Source organism: Penicillium cataractarum, assembly GCF_028827025.1.
Source record: "Penicillium cataractarum strain IBT 29864 chromosome Unknown utg000004l, whole genome shotgun sequence".
Lineage (NCBI taxonomy): Eukaryota > Fungi > Ascomycota > Eurotiomycetes > Eurotiales > Aspergillaceae > Penicillium > Penicillium cataractarum.
Genome location: NW_026622740.1, coordinates 2,335,698 through 2,353,102, shown reverse-complemented (window position 1 = coordinate 2,353,102; position 17,405 = coordinate 2,335,698). Strand labels below are relative to the sequence as shown.

The window sequence follows — 17,405 nt, the reverse complement described above, 5'->3', positions numbered from 1 at the left end:
ACTATTAAGTACATGATTTACCGACAGTAGTAATTCCCTCCTCTAGTATAAATACATAGTCTCTGTCATCCTTGTAGTCGCCGACGTAAGTTCCGCCGCGTCACTGGTGGTGGTGTAGCACGTCTTCGCTTCCTTCGTGGTAGGTCTTCCATGATGCCCACCGGGTCTTCCATGATGCCCGCCGGGTCTTCCATGATGCTTGCCGAGTCTTCCATAGATCCTAGCTGTCTTTCAATTGATATCGTAGCTCGAGATGGTAGTCCATGTGCCATCCTTTCCACGGTCTCTTTTGATCGTTTTATAATAACATAGAAGACCTTTGCCCCCTTCTCCTGGTTGACCAATCGGCATAACTGACCAGAAGTCCACCTAGTAGACCCAGATGGACTAGTAGGTAGGAGATACTGCGCTTCTAATGGTCCTTTCTTTGTATACTGTGTAACCGTCCTAGCTAGGAATGCCTCATCGTCGTGGTTGAATTCGAAATTAATAGGTAGGTAACATAGTTTTTGTACCAGAGAGTATGCAAAACTACCCATAGTGAGCCATTCCTGCGAAGGAATTATGTTGGTAGAGATATGTGCACCTATAGAAGTAAATGGTAAGAATATAGAAGTATATGATAGAGGGAAGATTGTATATTACCTTTAATTGGTATAATATCCTCACTCTCTATTAATAGATAGAAGGATACATTGATTGTGACCTCTTCTGGTGGTGGTGGCGGTATAGTTGCCTGTGGGCGTCCAATATAAGCACTGCGAACCTGGCTAGTAGTACCAGAAAGCATTCCAAAACGCGAATTGAGCTGCGATGGTATACGCGAAGCTGATGCTGGAATATGCGAAGCTGATGCTGGAATATGCGAAGCTGATGTCGAAATATCAGATATCGATGATGATAATGGTGTTGGTGTAGCTGTTGGTGTTCTTGTTGATGATGATGTAGATGAAGAAGGATCTGTAGCTGCCGATATAGTCTCTAATAGCTGTTTAAGAGTAGCCTGTAGAGTAGCGAGGGGGAAAGATAGTTCAGATGCCATCCTGATAGAAGAGAGAATATGTTCGATGGAAGAGAGAATATGTTCGATGAAAGAGAGAATATGTTCGATGAAAGAGAGAATATGTTCGATGAAAGAGAGAATATGTTCGATGAAAGAGAGAATATGTTCGATGAAAGAGAGAATATGCTATGCCGTCTTCTAATCTTATAGATTAAGTAGCTTATGCGCCCTGATGCCATTGGGCGCTCGGACCCCATGAGAATGCACCGGTAGGTTTTATACTTAGTGTTAATATAGGTAAAGTACCTAATTGGTCGTGTAGAAGGGCCCGAGCACGCATAGTCTCATATACCTTCCGATATGGCTGCTTTCTATCACCTAGAAGCTGAATGAGAGGGTCTTCAGGGTCAAACGGCTCGCCCACTTCTTGCTGGCCAATTTCTATCAATTGTAGACGGCACCAAGCTAGTGTAGAAGGTGGAAGGTATTCAGCAGGATCCCATTCTGCCACATCCTCCTGGAGCCTAATATAAGATGAATTAATTATAGTATACGATCAATGAATCATAGTATACGATTAATGAATCATAGAATAGAAGGAATTGACCATAGAATATAAGGAATTAACCATAGAATCATACCTCTGGAGAAGAGAAGGGTCAAAAGATTCCTTACAATCAGGAATACCTTCGGGAGGATAGTGGTAATTCATCATTGGTTTACCAGAAACGACATGTGGCCGCTTAGGCTGTTTACGAATCGGGTGTACATTCCATACACTGCTCACGAATGATTGAATGCGAGCTCGTAGAATAGGCATGTAGATGGCAAGAAGTACTATCTAGACATCTTTTAGTAGGGATTACTAGGTTAAATTGTCGAGGATATACCGCTGCTTACCTGCTCAGGAATGCACTGCTTTGAATAGATTCCATCGCCTAAGAGTATATTAAAATACTCATGATAGACGAAGAGACTTGACTGTGCAAGCTGCCCCCACCAGGATTCAATACGTTGATTATCAATACTACGCCCGTAGATAAAGTAGTTTCGAAACCGAGAAACTGATGATAATGTCGATGGAAGAGCATTCGATGGTGATGGAAGAGCATTCGATGGTGATCGAGGAGCATTCGATGGTGATGGAGGAGCATTCGATGGTGATAGAGGAGCATTCGATGGTGACGGAGGAGCATTCGATGGTGATAGAGGAGCATTCGATGGTGACGGAGGAGCATTCGATGGTGATGGAGGAGTATTCGATGGTGATAGAAGCGATTCTCGTAGAGTAAGATGGGCATCACCAATCAATACCGTCTCACTACCAAGATCAACCCGAAGCTTTCGTGGTATATACCCATTCGATCTCACACAATCAAGATACTGCCGAAGGACACTTACTGCAGTACGTGCAGATATCCCGATATATATCCATATAACATATCGAGAGTAGCCATCAATTGCTGCGTAGATTTCAATACCAAAAGGTTCTAATTTCATATAGCCATCAAGATGCCAAATTGCATTAGGCCCATCGCATATATAGGCACCTCGTCGGCGTTGAAAGCCAGACCGGCGGTCATCAATCGCATCTGGGTTAATAGTTCGGTAGATTTCATAGGCACGATCTCTATATAATCGTTAGTAAACATATCGCTAACCAACACGACCATATGACCGATAACCACAACCATATGACCGATGAACACGACTATATGACCGATAAACACGACCATATGATACTTACCTTGCGATGAAAACTCCCTGGCTACGCAGGTGAATTTGCTGGTAACGTCGGCCATATCCTTCAATATCTCCAATCTGATCCTCTGCAGTAAGAATCCTCTCAATAATTCTTTCCTGAGACGCTCGTTCAGCAGCATCGTTAACACGTAGCTTAACACCAAGCTTTTGCCGTATACGATAAAGAGAACGTTCAGATGATGGTATCCCCTTCTTTTGTAAGAGACGAAGGATTTCCTGCGTATCTAACGATAGCTGAAGAAGGTTATATACTATCTGATTACGATTGATCTCATTAGGAGTATCCTTTTGGTAGTAAGATATGGAGTATGAAGACCCCATGCATTTCGCCGTCTACATAAAGTAGTAGGAGAGATCCTAATACCATATGTATTTAGCAAGAAAGCACAGATATCCTCATTGGTAGAATTCGCATAAACAAGCCTAGTAATTTCCTCCTGGTAAGGATCAAGGTTAACAGAAGGCCGGGGCATAGTGATATTCGATGATAATGGAGGAGCATTCGATGATAATGGAGGAGCATTCGATGGTGATGGAGGAGGATTAGGTGATTGATTGGTTATATAAGATAGTTAAGGGCGGTGACAAGGGCCTAGTAGGCTAGTCTACTTATGGGGGCGGTAGTAAGGGCGGGAAGGGGTTTTGGAGATTGGCCGATATCGTCCGCCGTACCACCAGGCTACTTTAATCGCACCAGAGCAGAATTGATCGACGGAGTCAACGTGGTCACTATGTTGCAGCGTGTATTTTCTGGAACTCCTCCATAGATAGACCGAGCGAAGTCCATACTACTGTACGGAGTATTCGATTATAATCTTCGATCCTATTACTGTATTCTTCGACTTGCAGACCACGCCAGGCGCCCCGCCTCTCTTTTCATTACTTATTGTTTACCAACTAGCGTGATTCCTGTCAATCTCGCAAGTCAAATGAATAATCTGTCTCAAAAAAGCCCCGTAACGGTACCATATTCGGAATATTATCCATATTAAACAAGTACGTCCGCGTTAATCAAATCCTCCTTATTCTTCTCTTCCCACGCGCGCGCACCAATGTCCATTGTTATTCCCAAACTTTGAACCAGTTTACGTACTTTGTCTGTGTCTAGATCCCCCCTGCAATGACTACCAACCAAAATAATCATGCCATCGTGTTTGGCTGCTCCGGAATTAACGGCTGGGCTCTGGTAAACCAATTGTTGTCCGGATACCCTACCACGGGGACTTTTGCTAAAGTAACTGCTATTGCAAACCGTCCTTTCAAGCCTGAGGATGCTGGGTGGCCTCGCGATGCTGGCGATCGACTGCAGATCGTCTCTGGCATCGATCTTTCGGCTGGGGATGATATCGCTTTGAAAAAGGCCCTTGCAGGCAAGATCTCATCTGTGGAGACTGTTAGCCATATTTACTATGCTGGTAAAGATATTCATGCTTATGACGTGTTATGTTCTTGTATACTGACCCTCAATTCTTTAGCTTATCGTGAGAGCCGCGATGGCGCAGAGGAGTGTCGATTGAACAAGGAGATGCTACGGGCTGCGGTGCAGTCTATCGAGGATCTGTCTCCTGCGCTGAAATTTGTCACCCTCGTTACTGGTACTAAGGTATCATTCATGAGTCTCCCTTCGTCTTCCCAAAATAATCAAACCTGACACCTTGATAGGCATACGGAGTCATGATGTTCGATAAATTCCCTTTCCGAGGACAGACACCCTTGAAAGAAAGCTATCCACGTATTCCGGACGAATATGCCAAGAATCTTTTCTACTATCACATGGTCGATCTGCTACATGAATTGTCTGCCGGTAAAGCCTGGTCATGGTGCGAGGTTCGGCCAGATATTATCGTACGTTCGACAAAGACGGGAGTTCTATTGTGACTCGGCCAAAGCCCTACTTATACTGACCACATCCTAGATTGGCGTTGCTCCGTTCGGAAATGCAAACTGCATCGCTCAAACCACGGGAATCTTCCTGGGACTCTACCGAGCCCTCGAAGGACCCGGAGCTCGTGTCGCATTCCCCGGCACCGAAGCTGGCTGGAAACTCTTGTCGACAGATTCCAACCAGGACATCATTGCACAGTTCTGTATCCATGCCTCCCTCCAGCCCCGGGACAACGTCCACGCCCAGACTTTCAACATCGGCGATGATGCAACTCCGTTGTCATGGGAGAAGCGCTGGCCAATCCTCGCCTCGTACTTTGGGCTAGAGGGCGTCGGGCCAAGCGATGATGCCGTGACCGGGCCTGAGTACGTTGAGAGCCACAAGGAGGAGTTCCAGGCTCTCTGCAAGGAGCGTGGTCTCAAGGAAGATATCATGTACACCAGCATTCGGAACACTGGCTCAAGAGGAAGTGTGATGAAACTCATGGACTTTGATCGCAACTTGGATTTGAGCAAGGCAAGGGCTCTGGGTTTCAATGGGGAGTTGAGCACCGAGAGTTCCTGGTATACTGCCTTTGACCGTGTGCGTGAAGCGAAACTCATGTTGTAGATAAATGGGAAGATAGATGCTGAGAATATTAGTATATCAGGATACGACCTTCCGGAAGCGATGCTCCATTTCACTCCTGCCCAATTTTTTGTAGCCGGCCTTACCTGACCTCGTTACTCGATATCCCATGCCTGCTCCTCTAGCGGCAGTCCTGTAGACTCATCCGTCTCGCAAATGATCTCAGCCGTGCGGATCTCAGGAGGAAGTACAAAGCCTCCATTGATACTCGACCACGAAGTATCACCCCGAGCAGAAGCCACGCCACTCACATGAAAGTGCTGAGGACTGATTGGCGTCTCAAAGTGCTTAAACAAAACCGCACGACAATTAGGATCCGTCGGTTCTCCCAGGCACAGCACCGATCCAGAGAGCCCTTCCATCTCGGTGCCGTCGTGCATCGCTCGCCACAGTAGCGCAGCCGATTGCGTACGTGCCTTTCTATTCCACAGATATTCTGATCCCTCGACGACAGCTTTTTGCATGGTGCCGAATGGATCCATGCGGCTCTTCTCTTTGGATGTCTCGCTCAATGCACTAAGTGCCATCGTGAAGGACAACTGGCCATCCAATGCGTCGCAATAGTTGCCCCAGCCGGTGATTCGGGGCGCGCGTGGAGGATTCAACACCTTTGGGAGGTGATCTCCTGTCACAATTGAGGTGTCGTGATCGATGGTCTGAGGGAAAGTGGAAAAGCGAGCGATGTGATGGTCGTACGTTGTCGTGACATGGCCGATTTTCTGGTCGCGTCAGCCACGAGCAGTCACGAGTCAACTCTACTGACTGCCATACTCACCTCTTTTGGCTCCTGGACAAACCACACGCTTTTTCCCAGCGGCGAGTCCACTGCAGCTGCCATTTTAACACATTCCTTGACTTTCATCGCTGTCGCCTTTGAAAATGTCGACTTGGTTTTTGCCAGCCAGCTTCTCTCCTTGTGCGCAATGTTTCCTTGGGCGGTTTTCATATCAACAAAACCGTGAGTCGCAATCGCAATGCCCTGCGAATCATCTGCAAATCGCAGTTTCAGACCCAGGGATGTGACAGATTCGCTCTTCTCAGGCGTGCTAGCGACTGCATTGCCACTATCGGCGACGGCGACCGTTGGGTAATGAACTGCATTCCCATACCCTAATCGCAGTAGACCAAATGATGGCACACATCCTTCCAACCACGAAGCCTCGATATCCTTGCGAGTGGGAAACAACACGATTATAAACCCCGAGATGAGCACGCGAGCCCCAACGGCTGCAGGAAAGAATCGACGCAACATTTCCAAATCCGAAGCCGTGAGAAACCTTCGGGGATTGATCCGACGACGCAGGGGATCCGGGCGACTCCCACTATACACTTTGGACAGTTGAGGGAGTAAATACTCCGGATGGATGTGGATCTCGCGCCCGCCGGCATGCGTGTCGTACATTGGCACGTTGGGCCCAATGCTTACGACCCAGATGGACTTTCCATCGGCCTCGGTGGTTTCATACACAAAGGGACAAGGTCCCAGAGTGCGATGATGCGTCCGTATTAGTCGTTCATTGTCGAGAGTCACGGTTGGCTCTTTCAGCGCTCGAGGGGCAGCTTCTTCATGCGAGCCCCACTTGTCCGATCGTGTTTCTGCATAACTCGGCACCAAGCGTCAACACGACGGGCACTACGGCATTTAAGGGGATAACTCTAACTAGAAAACGACGAATGGGGGAAGGGAAGGGGGAAGAGGGGGTTCTGACTGGTAACCAGGGTCAATTCCCTAGGCAATGCCCTGCCCGATGATGGCTTGAGGCTATCCTCGCAATCAGCGGGGATCGGTGGGTATGGATACAGACTGGTCATGCTTATGATCCCTGCAAGATGAGTGGGTGAGTGCACCCGCGAACTATTCCTGGAAGAACTCGGTCGCTCATTCTACAGGTCTACCTTGGAGGAAGCTGCAGCATGGAACCCTTGCCCCCCCCCCCCCCCCCACCCCAAGCCCCCTCGGACCATCAACATGATGTCAACAAGCCTCCCAGCACTTCAACCACGGACTACAGACCCACTCGCCGCCCCGAGCTCAGTGACAGCCACTCAGACTTTTGTGGTTCGGGATAGGCCGTGTGTGGTGTCCACTACGCCAATCAAGATGGAGACGATCATCAGCATAACGCACAAACCAGCAGGACCCCCACAGACTAAACAAAGGGGGATATGCCTTGCAAGAGCGGTCAGAAACATGCTCGGAGACCGATGGATCAAGACTCCGAGAATGATGGAACACGAAGGGGCATGATGATCGAAAGCTCCGCGGAAAGCAAGCTGGCTGGCTGACATTTCTGATGAACCTCATTGCCTACCGATGGTTACACTACAGCCCGTAGTGCGCTAGACCTCTCCAGATGTGGCCCCCGAGGGCTGCAGATGGGCTCCAGATAGCTCTGTTGAACTGCCTATCAGAGCTTGATCAGCACCCGCCAATCTGCGCTATTACATCGCGATCGCGCCGATCTTACCAGCTGTGATGAACGATGGAGCCTTGACAGACGCTAATTCCCTTCCCGGGTCCAATGAACAAGGTCAATGAGATCTGTCGATCGGGAAACCATGCAAGCTGAAGAGTTGCGGAAGCTGGAGAGGGTCTGGTCTCTGCTCTTTTTAGGCCCTTGCATTCTCCCCGCTCTCGAGTCGCTTCAGCTTAATTTTTTTCCTGCTCTCCCCTGATTCTTCCTCTGATTTATTTCTGCTGTTGTTTTTGTGTATTCTAAAGCGATATACCCCAATCTCGTTCTCATCATGCCTACTGAGATTCCTGGACCACCCGGCGTGCCGCTGCTGGGTAACATCTTTGACGTCAACCCCAACGAGACCTGGAACTCGCTGAACAAGCTAGCCAAGCAATATGGTAGGTACCGAGGTTGGAAACAGCTTTCCCAAGTCAACCAAGTTAATCATGAACGATAGGCCCCATCTTCAAGATCAACGCGCTCGGCCACCAGATTGTCTTCATTGGCAGCGTCGCCCTTCTCGAGGAAATTTGCGACGAAACAAGATTCCGCAAATGTGTGACCGGTCCCGTACTGGAAATTCGCTTTTCCGTGCACAACAGTCTCTTCACTGCCAAACACAGTGAGATGGCGGAATGGGGCATAGCCCACCGCATCATGTACCCGCACGTCACCCAAGAGGCGACAGACGCTGTCTTCGCCGACATGGCCGAGGTCATCCCCGATCTGACCAAGAAATGGACATCCGGCACCAAGCAGCGTATCCTAGCTACCGATGATGTGGACCGGATTCTGCTGGCCTCCTGTATGAAGTGCTTCTTCAACCAGAGGGTACATGTGCTCGGAACGGACGCAGAATCCGTCAAGGCGAGGAAGATGGTCGATGCGTGGGAAGGTGCTACAATGGAGGCGATGAAGCGACCCACGCGCCCAATGCCTTTGAATCTCTTGCATCTGGGTCGCTTCTGGTCTCTCACGAGAACCATGCGCGCTTATGCTACGGACATTAAAAAAAGCCGCCTTAACAACCCCGATCAAGCTCGCAAGGATATGCTGGATGCCCTTCTGAACGGCGTCGACCCGGAGACCGGCAAGAAGCTCACCGACTCGGAGCATCTCGATGAGATCGTGACCATTTTCATCGGCGCGGCTACCGCTGCAAACCTCGTCTCCTACGCCCTGTACTACCTGATGGAGAACCCCGAACCTCTCAAGAAGGCGCAGGAGGAAATCGACTCCGTCGTTGGCGACGGCCCCATCGACCTCGCCCACCTAAAGCAGCTCAACTACGTCGAAGCCTGTCTCCGCGAGGCAATCCGTCTCTCCGCCACCGCTCCGGGCTTCAACATCGAGCCCATCCCTCCCGCGGACGAGAACGACAAGACGCCCGTGCTGTTGGCAGGCGGCGAGTACCAGATCTCCAACAAACAGCCCATGATCGCAATCCTAAACTCAGTCAACCGCGACCCAGCCGTCTTCGAATTCCCCGAGGAGTTCAAGCCGGAGCAAGTCCTCGGTGAGAAATGGGATCAGCTACCAGCTGCCGCGAAGAAGGGCTTCGGCAATGGCAAGCGCGAGTGTATCGGTAAGAAGTGGGCGTGGCAGTGGGCGTTCTTCACGCTGGCGAGCATTATCAAGGATGTCTCGTTCGAGTTGGAGGATAAGAACTACCAGTTGCATTCCAATGGCGCGTTTAGCATTAAGCCGTTGGACATGTGGACTTTGATGAGCCCGCGCCAGAAGTGAAAATTATCCATATACCCGACCGAGTCTGTTTGAATGAGGATGAATGTTCAATGTTGATTAGGATGTGTACTTTTTTTCGGAAATTGATTACCAGCGGACGCGACTGTGTCAAATCACAAATCTGTGTAATAGCTTAGTTATGAGTGAAATCCAACGAGTCTTGTTATGCATGTTGAAGGTGCTGTACAAGGTAGTTCGAACAACCTATCTGGGTTCATTCGGTGTCCTATTAGTACCGTAGTGGTCCAATTTAGAATCTCCTGGGCTGGGAGTAGGCTCATCGAGTAGATACGTTGGAATTCTTACCTACTTGCCAAGGTGTATCTTCCATAATGGCATGATGTCGCAAATATATATTTTCGCTGCGGTAATATATTCCAGTCACCCACCAGGACTCGCATACCTAATCCTAGGTCGCCATATCAGAATAATAGGTTCTAGTAAATCCTTTTCGACGAATAAAAAGATTAGATAAAATGAACCGAACATCAGATGAATCCCTCTTCAAATTTAGCACTTTATTCAAATCGAGTCAAAACATCAAAAACAAAAAAGAAAGGATCTCAGGTTATTTGTAGGAATAGCCGAACGCGGGGGTCGAACCCGCAACCTTGAGATTAAGAGTCTCACGCTCTACCGATTGAGCTAGCCCGGCAGGGCTGGTTGGAAAGCGAACAGATTTATGGTTTGATGAAGTAGTTCAAGAGAAAGAGGCAAAGATTCGGCCTGGTCAACTCTCCTCCTCCACCTTCCTCGCAACCGACGCCGACCCGACGGTCAAGTCCGCCCCAAAAGAGCCCACGCGCAAATGGACCAACCCAGTACCACATCTGTCTCATGACCTCTCCAGCCGTGTAGTGAATAACTAAATGGAGGCCCGGTCGGCGAGCGACTCGTCTCCTGCCCACCAGCCCAATGCCAAACAACCCGCATGTCTAAACTGCCGCCGAAGCAAGATCCGTTGTAACCGCCCGGCGGGTCACTCGCGATGCGAGAAGTGCCGACAGAGCAATGCAGAATGTATCGTGCCGAGCCATCATCTAGGGCGGCAGAAGGGAGTGAAGAAGTAAGTGTTGTTTCTCTCATGAGACGGAGTTGATGTATTCGAGGTGTATGGAGGCTGACTGATCGTAGCAAGCGCAAGGGCCTGGAGAAGGCTATACATCAGATTGAGCAGGCTATCAAGAGGCCCAAAGTGGACTCTTCTAGTCCGGATGATGCTCAAAAAGCTATTTCAGGACTCCAAGAGTTGCTGAGTCGATTTCAGGGCCAGCTAACGGGGGATTCGGATGCCTTTGTCGATGGCGGTCGTGTGCGCGGTCTGCTGTCTCCTCGTGAGGCGATGGTAGACGAGAGTCTTACTCTGGATGATGCAGAGAATCCTCTTCAGCTACTGGCCAGGGCTTCAGACCTGCAGCTATCTCCCACAGGCGTGCGACATGTTCAAAAGTCGCCGTCGGCCCCGTCCGTCGCTCCCTCGGCAGTGCCGCAGGACAGTAGTGGCTTGGGTGAAGTGAGTGCAAAGTCGTTTTTTGTACCTGCGCAGGCGAAACTGGATGTTGGGCCGGACTTGGATCCGGTAGATCTGGGACTTGTCACCTTTGACGAGGCAGAGTCTTTGTTTTCTTTGTAAGTCGTTCCTGACAATCATTCGTATAGCAAGGCTAATATTATAACGTAGCTTCTATCAAAATCTTGCACATACGAGATGGGGACTGGATCCCCTTATACATACGGCATCCTTTGTGCGCTCACAGTCCGCATTCTTATTTACTTCGATCATGTCTGGAGCAGCTCTGTTCTTGCCGTCTGCCGCTGCCCTGTCAAAGAGGCTGTCTAGACATTGCAAATGGCTTGCTAAGCGGGTCACGACACATCGCTACCGGTCGGTCGAAATTGTTCTCGCGTTTATGGTGAACGTACCGTGGATGGCGCCTGGAGAACGACTCGGAGACGATGATACGTGCTCGTATATTGCGATGGCACTTACAGTGGCCCTAGACCTCTCCTTGAACAAGATCGTCACGCCATCGTCGAGCCTCGAAAAAGATCTGCTCCATCGATTAGCTCGGGCTGATTGCATAGATGCTAAGCGAGCACTACATATGGATGGATTTGACGACGTCGACCCTCACTCTGAATGGGGCCGTCGATTACTGCGACGGCGAGAGAGAACCTGGATTGCGCTATTCGTGGTCGAAAGAGGAGTCTGTCTCGCCCGGGGAAGAAGCTATACTGTCCCTCCAACGGCGCTCATCGAAAACTGCGACTCTTGGCATCGATCCGACATCGCAGATCGCCGCGACGGGCCTATGAACTCGATGGCCGTCTTGCGCCGAGACCTGGACGAGCTATTCAGAAAGGTCAAATCAAGTTGTGACAGCTATCGCATCGTCGACACGGGATCAGAAGCTGCACAAGCGATCAAGACAACCATCGAGAGTTTCTACGAACGCTGGTTCGCAACATGGGCACTAGCCATCAGCGAAGGAGGCCCACGATCTCTGCCACCATACGTCGAGATTCTAGTAACGCACACTCAACTATCCACGTACGGCGGCGTAATAAACCACCCCACCGCCCCGGTCGAAGTAAAACGCTTCTTCCGCGCAGCAGGACTATCCTCAGCACTCAACGTCCTCCGAGCCGCCATCCAAGGCGAATCCCGGCTAAAATCCATGCCCAACAACACCGTCATCATGATCTCCTTCGCCGCATGTTCCGCCCTCAGTCTCAGCGTGACACCAGGAGACAGCCGCTCAAGTCTGGCACCCAGCGTCCGAACACTAATCGAAGAAACAGCCGGCGTCCTCGAAAGAATCGGCGCAACACCCTCTCACCGCAACGGTGCATCCGTGTTATACGGACGATTCCTACGTGAACTCATCCGTCGCGGACCAGCCATGCCTACTTCCCATCCTCGGACTGATACCCGGACACTCGATCTGGCCGAGCCCGTTATCCCGACGACTTGTCTGAGTGAACAGGGTCCCTCGCTGACGGCGACACAACGCGTTCTCCCACCGGGGGATCTGTGGACGGAACCGATGCAGTTCTCGGCCATGTCGGATGACCAGATTATTGATGCGGTTAATCGTGCTGGGAGTGCTTTTGGAGCTTCTATACCAGATGTACCCGTGGATGATATGCTTAGTTGGGATTGGCTTGATTTTGCGAGCACTGATTTTAGTTTTTGATGTTTGATTAAGTGGTTGTATATAGTTTGATGCTCGTTGATATCCATTTCATTGGAGGCAACTCCATTTCATGCGCGATTGTGTACTAAATGCAAACGCCTCTCTTCTACAGTACTAGAAGTAGAAAATAGGCACTCGATGCCCTGGCCAGCTGGACATGCCTATGTACCAGTTCAGCCTTGCAACTCGTCAGGTGGACCCGATGAACGTCATCGCCAAGAACGTCACGACCACAGAATCACGACGTTCCATGGCGTTAATACAAGCTCCGATGATAGAATACCTTAAATCCATTCTACATTCCAAATACCTAACCACGAACACCACCCCATACTCAACGCTCTCTCAAAACTATACAAGATCAATCTTACCTTATCACCAACCATGCTAGACAACACAATGCTAGCCCCCGGACCCGCCGGCACAAGCATGATCGGCGAAAGCAACATCCAAGCCGCCGCCCGCCGAGGCCTTGAAAAGCAGCGCCGTCGCGAGATAGAACTCCAGACAGATAGACAAGGTGATACAAGCGAAGAGGATGTCCAGTCTGAAGCGATGACGTTAGCTCAGCAGAAGGCGGAGGCATGGGAGGGTGGGATAGGCCATGGTGGTGAATCTGGGCAGAGAGGTTCTAGGGATGATGGGTTAGGATTACGAGGACAGCAGGATCATGGAGGAGCGAGTTCGAAAGTGTCCGGGAAAGGTGGAGGGAGGATTCGGTCTGTTTGGGGGCGGATACAGAAGCGGCTGCGGGGGTGAAATGGAGATATGAGTCTCGGTTGTATAAAGTACTGCATCGATTCACAGAATGATAGCCGCAAAACCGGAGTAAAAAGAATACCCGGGCTTCCAACACGCCCCGAACAATGCCGATTCAACACTCCCCTACTACAGTACTCCGTCTGTACAGTAAGTAGGCGTGCATTTCCCCCCGACCCGCTTTCGGTCGGCGCCACTCGGCACCCAAAAGTAGCCCCGAACCACCGTCAACAGAGAGCTCTTAATCAACAGCTCTTCTCTTTCTTTCCTCCCACTAACCTGACTTGAGAACACAAAGACGTGAAATCATGGCATCCTTACGAGTATCCTCATCCACGCTATCGCGTAAAGCGCTCACATCCTGCCGACCACGGCTATACCTCGGTGTCCGATGTGCGGTCGCAAGTACGCGGCCTCTAGCCCCGCGAATGGCTCGGCCAAATGTGCACATGCAAAGCCGGTATTCTTCCACGGCACAAGCTAGTCCTCTCGCGCCGAAGATTGAGCGCGGGGGCTCGAAGGTGTTCAAGGATGCTGATGCCGCGGTGGCGGATATTAAGAGTGGATCGACGATTTTGAGCTCTGGGTTTGGACTTTGTGGTGTTGCGGGTGAGTTTGCGTTCAGCGCTGGGATTCAGTATAAAAAGGTGGTGGTGTAGTGACATGCTGATTCGCGATAGAAACATTAATCAATGCGATGCACCGTCGTGGCCCGGAGCAATTGCACTCGCTGACTGCCGTGTCGAATAATGCCGGTGCAGCTGGCAAGGGCGGACTATCGACGTTATCACAGACTGGCCAGATTGATCGGTTGATCCTGTCGTATTTGGGGAATAACAAGGCGTTGGAGAAGAAGTATTTGTCGGGAAAGATTGCGATCGAGTTGTGTCCGCAGGGTACACTTGCGGAGAGACTGCGAGCTGGTGGTGCGGGCATTCCGGCATTCTTTACGCCGACTGGTGTTCGTAAGTAATATCCTCTGCTGCGAGGAGGAGTGATGGGAGGGTTATAGTTTGCTGATTGGCTTAGACACTTTTATCCAGGAGGGAAAGATCCCCGTGCGGATGGATGAGTCTGGTAAGGTGCTTGAGTCGGGAAAGCCGCGTGAGACACGCGAGTTCAATGGCAAGACGTATCTTATGGAGACTGCCTTGACGGGTGACGTTGCCATCTTGAGGGCGTGGAAGGTGGATGAGGCTGGTAACTGCGTGTTCCGGTGAGTATAAACCAATCTCATGACTGAATCCCGTCAACGGTACTCATCGCTCATCACTCATGGCTGTAGATACACCACCAAAGCATTCGCCCCGATCATGGCCAAAGCCGCGACGTTGACCATCGTCGAAGCCGAAAATATCGTTCCCATCGGTTCAATCGATCCCAACGACGTGGATCTACCTGGTATCTTCGTGGACCGTATCGTGCCCGCTACCGACGAAAAGCACATTGAGATTAAGAAGCTGCGCGAGAGTGAGACCGGCAGCAGTGACGGATCTGTTAAGGATGCGGCGCAGATTGAGAGGGAGCGGATTGGTCGTCGGGCGGCGAAGGAGTTGAAGCAGGGATACTATGTGAATCTGGGCGTTGGTGAGTATCAGATCTTGACTTGTAGGAGAGGTGGTCTCAGTAACTCACTGAGAATAGGTATTCCGACGCTCGCACCTTCGTTCTTGCCAAAGGATGTCAAAGTGTGGATTCAATCGGAGAATGGTATTTTGGGCATGGTATGTTCTGTGGAAAGGAAGCTATCTGGAGATTCGTGGACTGACTTTAGTAGGGCGCATATCCCACTGAGGACGAGGTTGATCCGTAAGTCTCCCGTCTTATCCTGCAATGAGACTCAAGAAGAAATCTCCTAACTCGCTCACAGAGACATCATCAACGCCGGCAAGGAAACCGTAACGCTCGTCCCCGGCGCTGCAACCTTCGACAGCACCGAATCCTTCGGCATGATCCGAGGCGGCCACGTCGACGTATCAATCCTGGGAGTAAGTTAATCCCGATTCTCAAGTGTATACCAAACACATCAATACTAACTACTTCCTTGTCCAGGCCCTCCAAGTCAGCGCCAACGGCGATCTGGCCAACTACATGATCCCCGGCAAAGTATTCAAAGGCATGGGCGGTGCCATGGATCTAATCTCAAACCCGGATCAGACAAAGATCGTTGTAGCGACGAGCCATCTAGCCAAGGATGGATCACCCAAGATCGTGCAAAAGTGCAGTCTGCCATTGACGGGGGCGAACGTTGTTAGCACTATTATCACGGATTTGGTGAGTCAGAACCTGGGAGTGATGTTGGCGATATTTGGTGAAGTATGGTAACTGACAAGAAACAGTGTGTCTTCCAGGTTGACAGGAAGACGGGCGAACTTACGCTGACAGAGCTGGCTCCTGGTGTGGAGGTGGAGGAGGTTCGGAGTAAGACTGATGCTGAGTTTAAGGTTGCGGAGACTTTGGAGATTATGGAGTAAGAGGGAGATATTATATGGGATGATTTGTATATACTGTAGACCATGCATTGTTAGAATTTTGATATCCTCGATGATACAAGGTTCTTGGACCTGACTATCCCATTCGTCTTTACATCTTGGAGTACTCAATGAGCACTACTGACGAAGTATCCTATAATGCAATCCTATCTGCATTGCATTCCATGTACATTCATTCCCCTTGTCTATACTGCATAACATCATGCTATATACAAAATAATCAACAAACCAGCAAACAATCTCTATCCCATAACGTCCCCCCTTCTACAACTTGGCCTTCCCAGGAGCAAAATTCGATCCACTCCCTCCCCCAATAGCCTCAACAATAGCATCCACACTCTCCAAAATCCACATATTCCCCTCATCACTCGCCAACCACCTCGCCCCCTCCTCCCCCTCAACATCCCCAACCCAACTCCCATCCTCAAGCGCCTTCCTCAACCCAAAAACATGCGACAAAACCTGCGGCCCAACGCCCGTCTGTGCCCGCAAACAAGCCACCGCCACAATAGACGTCAACACCCGTCCGGCCGACGCACCACTCTCCCTTGGCGGATCCGACAACAGCGCCCCGTAGTTCGCATGCAGGATGTGCACGGGCAGATCCGGGTGTGACGCGGCGAGCTTGGAGTACAGCTTGTTCTCGAAGGGTCGGTAGATGGAGTCCCAGAGGGCGCGGCCGCGGGCGGAGATGGAGGAGATGTTCTCCGGTGTGGGCGTGCGGGTTGGGGTTGTGGAGAGGTGAGAGGTGATTTCTTCGGGGAGGGCGGCGCGGAAGGCGTTTAGGCAGTTAATTGTGCGGGGGATGCCGTTGAAACTGATGCATTTGAGGCCGACTTCGCGCATGAGTTCGGCGGATTGGACTGCCGTGGATGGGGATGTGGAGGAGACGAGTTGGTGTAGGGCTGTGAGGGATTCGGGGGAGTTCATGGTCATTGTTGCGGCTGTCTAGATGGTGTTAGTACTCCACAGTCGCACTGGATGGTCGGCGACCTACCGAGAGCGCGAGCCATGAGGGCTGCGAGACATTGTTCGCCGCGGCTGTCTGCTGGATACTCCGGTAGACGTGGGCGATATTAGGAGGCGCCGGCACGGTATGTGGCCGTGCAGCCGGGGCATTGATCAATGCTTTCAAGCTTGGGGAGAGTCTCGACATGGTATGCTTAGGGAGAGGAGTAAATGGATTGTTGAAGATCCCAAGATGCTTCCCGCGAAGCCAATTTGAAGCAAGAGAAGACCCGAGGTCCGGCAATCAGAAGTGGACGCCGATACCGGGTGACGTCCGTACGGTAATTTACATAATTTACCATTGAAACAGCCAAGCAGACTAAGAATCAGCCAAAACCTGCTAAGCACAAAGTCCCGCCCAACAAAAAGGGTTTCATTAGCGAATCCGGGGAACTGCGGGGAAAACGAGAGGAGCAGAAAAAAATACTTGTACAGTAGTAATAGTAGCAGTGTACACACCTAAAC

At 50.5% G+C, this 17,405-nt stretch overlaps 8 protein-coding genes across 8 annotated transcripts; 5 read left to right on the top strand and 3 right to left on the bottom strand.

The window, feature by feature from the left end:
* Window positions 1–1,223: 1,223 nt before the first annotated feature.
* Window positions 1,224–3,240, bottom strand: N7496_005353 (uncharacterized protein; the record flags this gene model as incomplete). The annotated part of the gene is made up of 5 exons (XM_056698282.1): window positions 1,224–1,527; window positions 1,645–1,844; window positions 1,904–2,633; window positions 2,751–3,001; window positions 3,031–3,240. 5 exons carry the CDS (start codon window positions 3,238–3,240, stop codon window positions 1,224–1,226), a joined length of 1,695 nt encoding a protein of 564 aa, XP_056556807.1.
* Window positions 3,241–3,887: 647 nt separating this feature from the next.
* N7496_005352 (SDR family oxidoreductase) lies at window positions 3,888–5,261 on the top strand (the record flags this gene model as incomplete). Its single annotated transcript, XM_056698281.1, has 4 exons — window positions 3,888–4,182; window positions 4,243–4,370; window positions 4,430–4,612; window positions 4,683–5,261. 4 exons carry the CDS (start codon window positions 3,888–3,890, stop codon window positions 5,259–5,261), a joined length of 1,185 nt encoding a protein of 394 aa, XP_056556806.1.
* A 113-nt stretch (window positions 5,262–5,374) lies between these two features.
* On the bottom strand, window positions 5,375–7,091 carry N7496_005351 (uncharacterized protein; the record flags this gene model as incomplete). Its single annotated transcript, XM_056698280.1, has 3 exons — window positions 5,375–5,998; window positions 6,055–6,883; window positions 6,949–7,091. 3 exons carry the CDS (start codon window positions 7,089–7,091, stop codon window positions 5,375–5,377), a joined length of 1,596 nt encoding a protein of 531 aa, XP_056556805.1.
* A 936-nt stretch (window positions 7,092–8,027) lies between these two features.
* On the top strand, window positions 8,028–9,484 carry N7496_005350 (putative cytochrome P450; the record flags this gene model as incomplete). The annotated part of the gene is made up of 2 exons (XM_056698279.1): window positions 8,028–8,136; window positions 8,196–9,484. 2 exons carry the CDS (start codon window positions 8,028–8,030, stop codon window positions 9,482–9,484), a joined length of 1,398 nt encoding a protein of 465 aa, XP_056556804.1.
* An 869-nt stretch (window positions 9,485–10,353) lies between these two features.
* N7496_005349 (Zn(II)2Cys6 transcription factor) lies at window positions 10,354–12,681 on the top strand (the record flags this gene model as incomplete). Its single annotated transcript, XM_056698278.1, has 3 exons — window positions 10,354–10,550; window positions 10,619–11,113; window positions 11,166–12,681. The coding sequence occupies 3 exons, from the start codon at window positions 10,354–10,356 to the stop codon at window positions 12,679–12,681; spliced, it is 2,208 nt and encodes a 735-aa protein (XP_056556803.1).
* A 399-nt stretch (window positions 12,682–13,080) lies between these two features.
* N7496_005348 (uncharacterized protein) lies at window positions 13,081–13,440 on the top strand (the record flags this gene model as incomplete). Its single annotated transcript, XM_056698277.1, has 1 exon — window positions 13,081–13,440. One exon carries the CDS (start codon window positions 13,081–13,083, stop codon window positions 13,438–13,440), a length of 360 nt encoding a protein of 119 aa, XP_056556802.1.
* A 308-nt stretch (window positions 13,441–13,748) lies between these two features.
* Window positions 13,749–15,914, top strand: N7496_005347 (3-oxoacid CoA-transferase; the record flags this gene model as incomplete). The annotated part of the gene is made up of 8 exons (XM_056698276.1): window positions 13,749–14,049; window positions 14,121–14,405; window positions 14,470–14,656; window positions 14,726–15,164; window positions 15,218–15,249; window positions 15,311–15,428; window positions 15,493–15,714; window positions 15,780–15,914. The coding sequence occupies 8 exons, from the start codon at window positions 13,749–13,751 to the stop codon at window positions 15,912–15,914; spliced, it is 1,719 nt and encodes a 572-aa protein (XP_056556801.1).
* A 282-nt stretch (window positions 15,915–16,196) lies between these two features.
* Window positions 16,197–17,088, bottom strand: N7496_005346 (uncharacterized protein; the record flags this gene model as incomplete). Its single annotated transcript, XM_056698275.1, has 2 exons — window positions 16,197–16,880; window positions 16,930–17,088. 2 exons carry the CDS (start codon window positions 17,086–17,088, stop codon window positions 16,197–16,199), a joined length of 843 nt encoding a protein of 280 aa, XP_056556800.1.
* Between the last annotated feature and the right edge of the window lie 317 nt (window positions 17,089–17,405).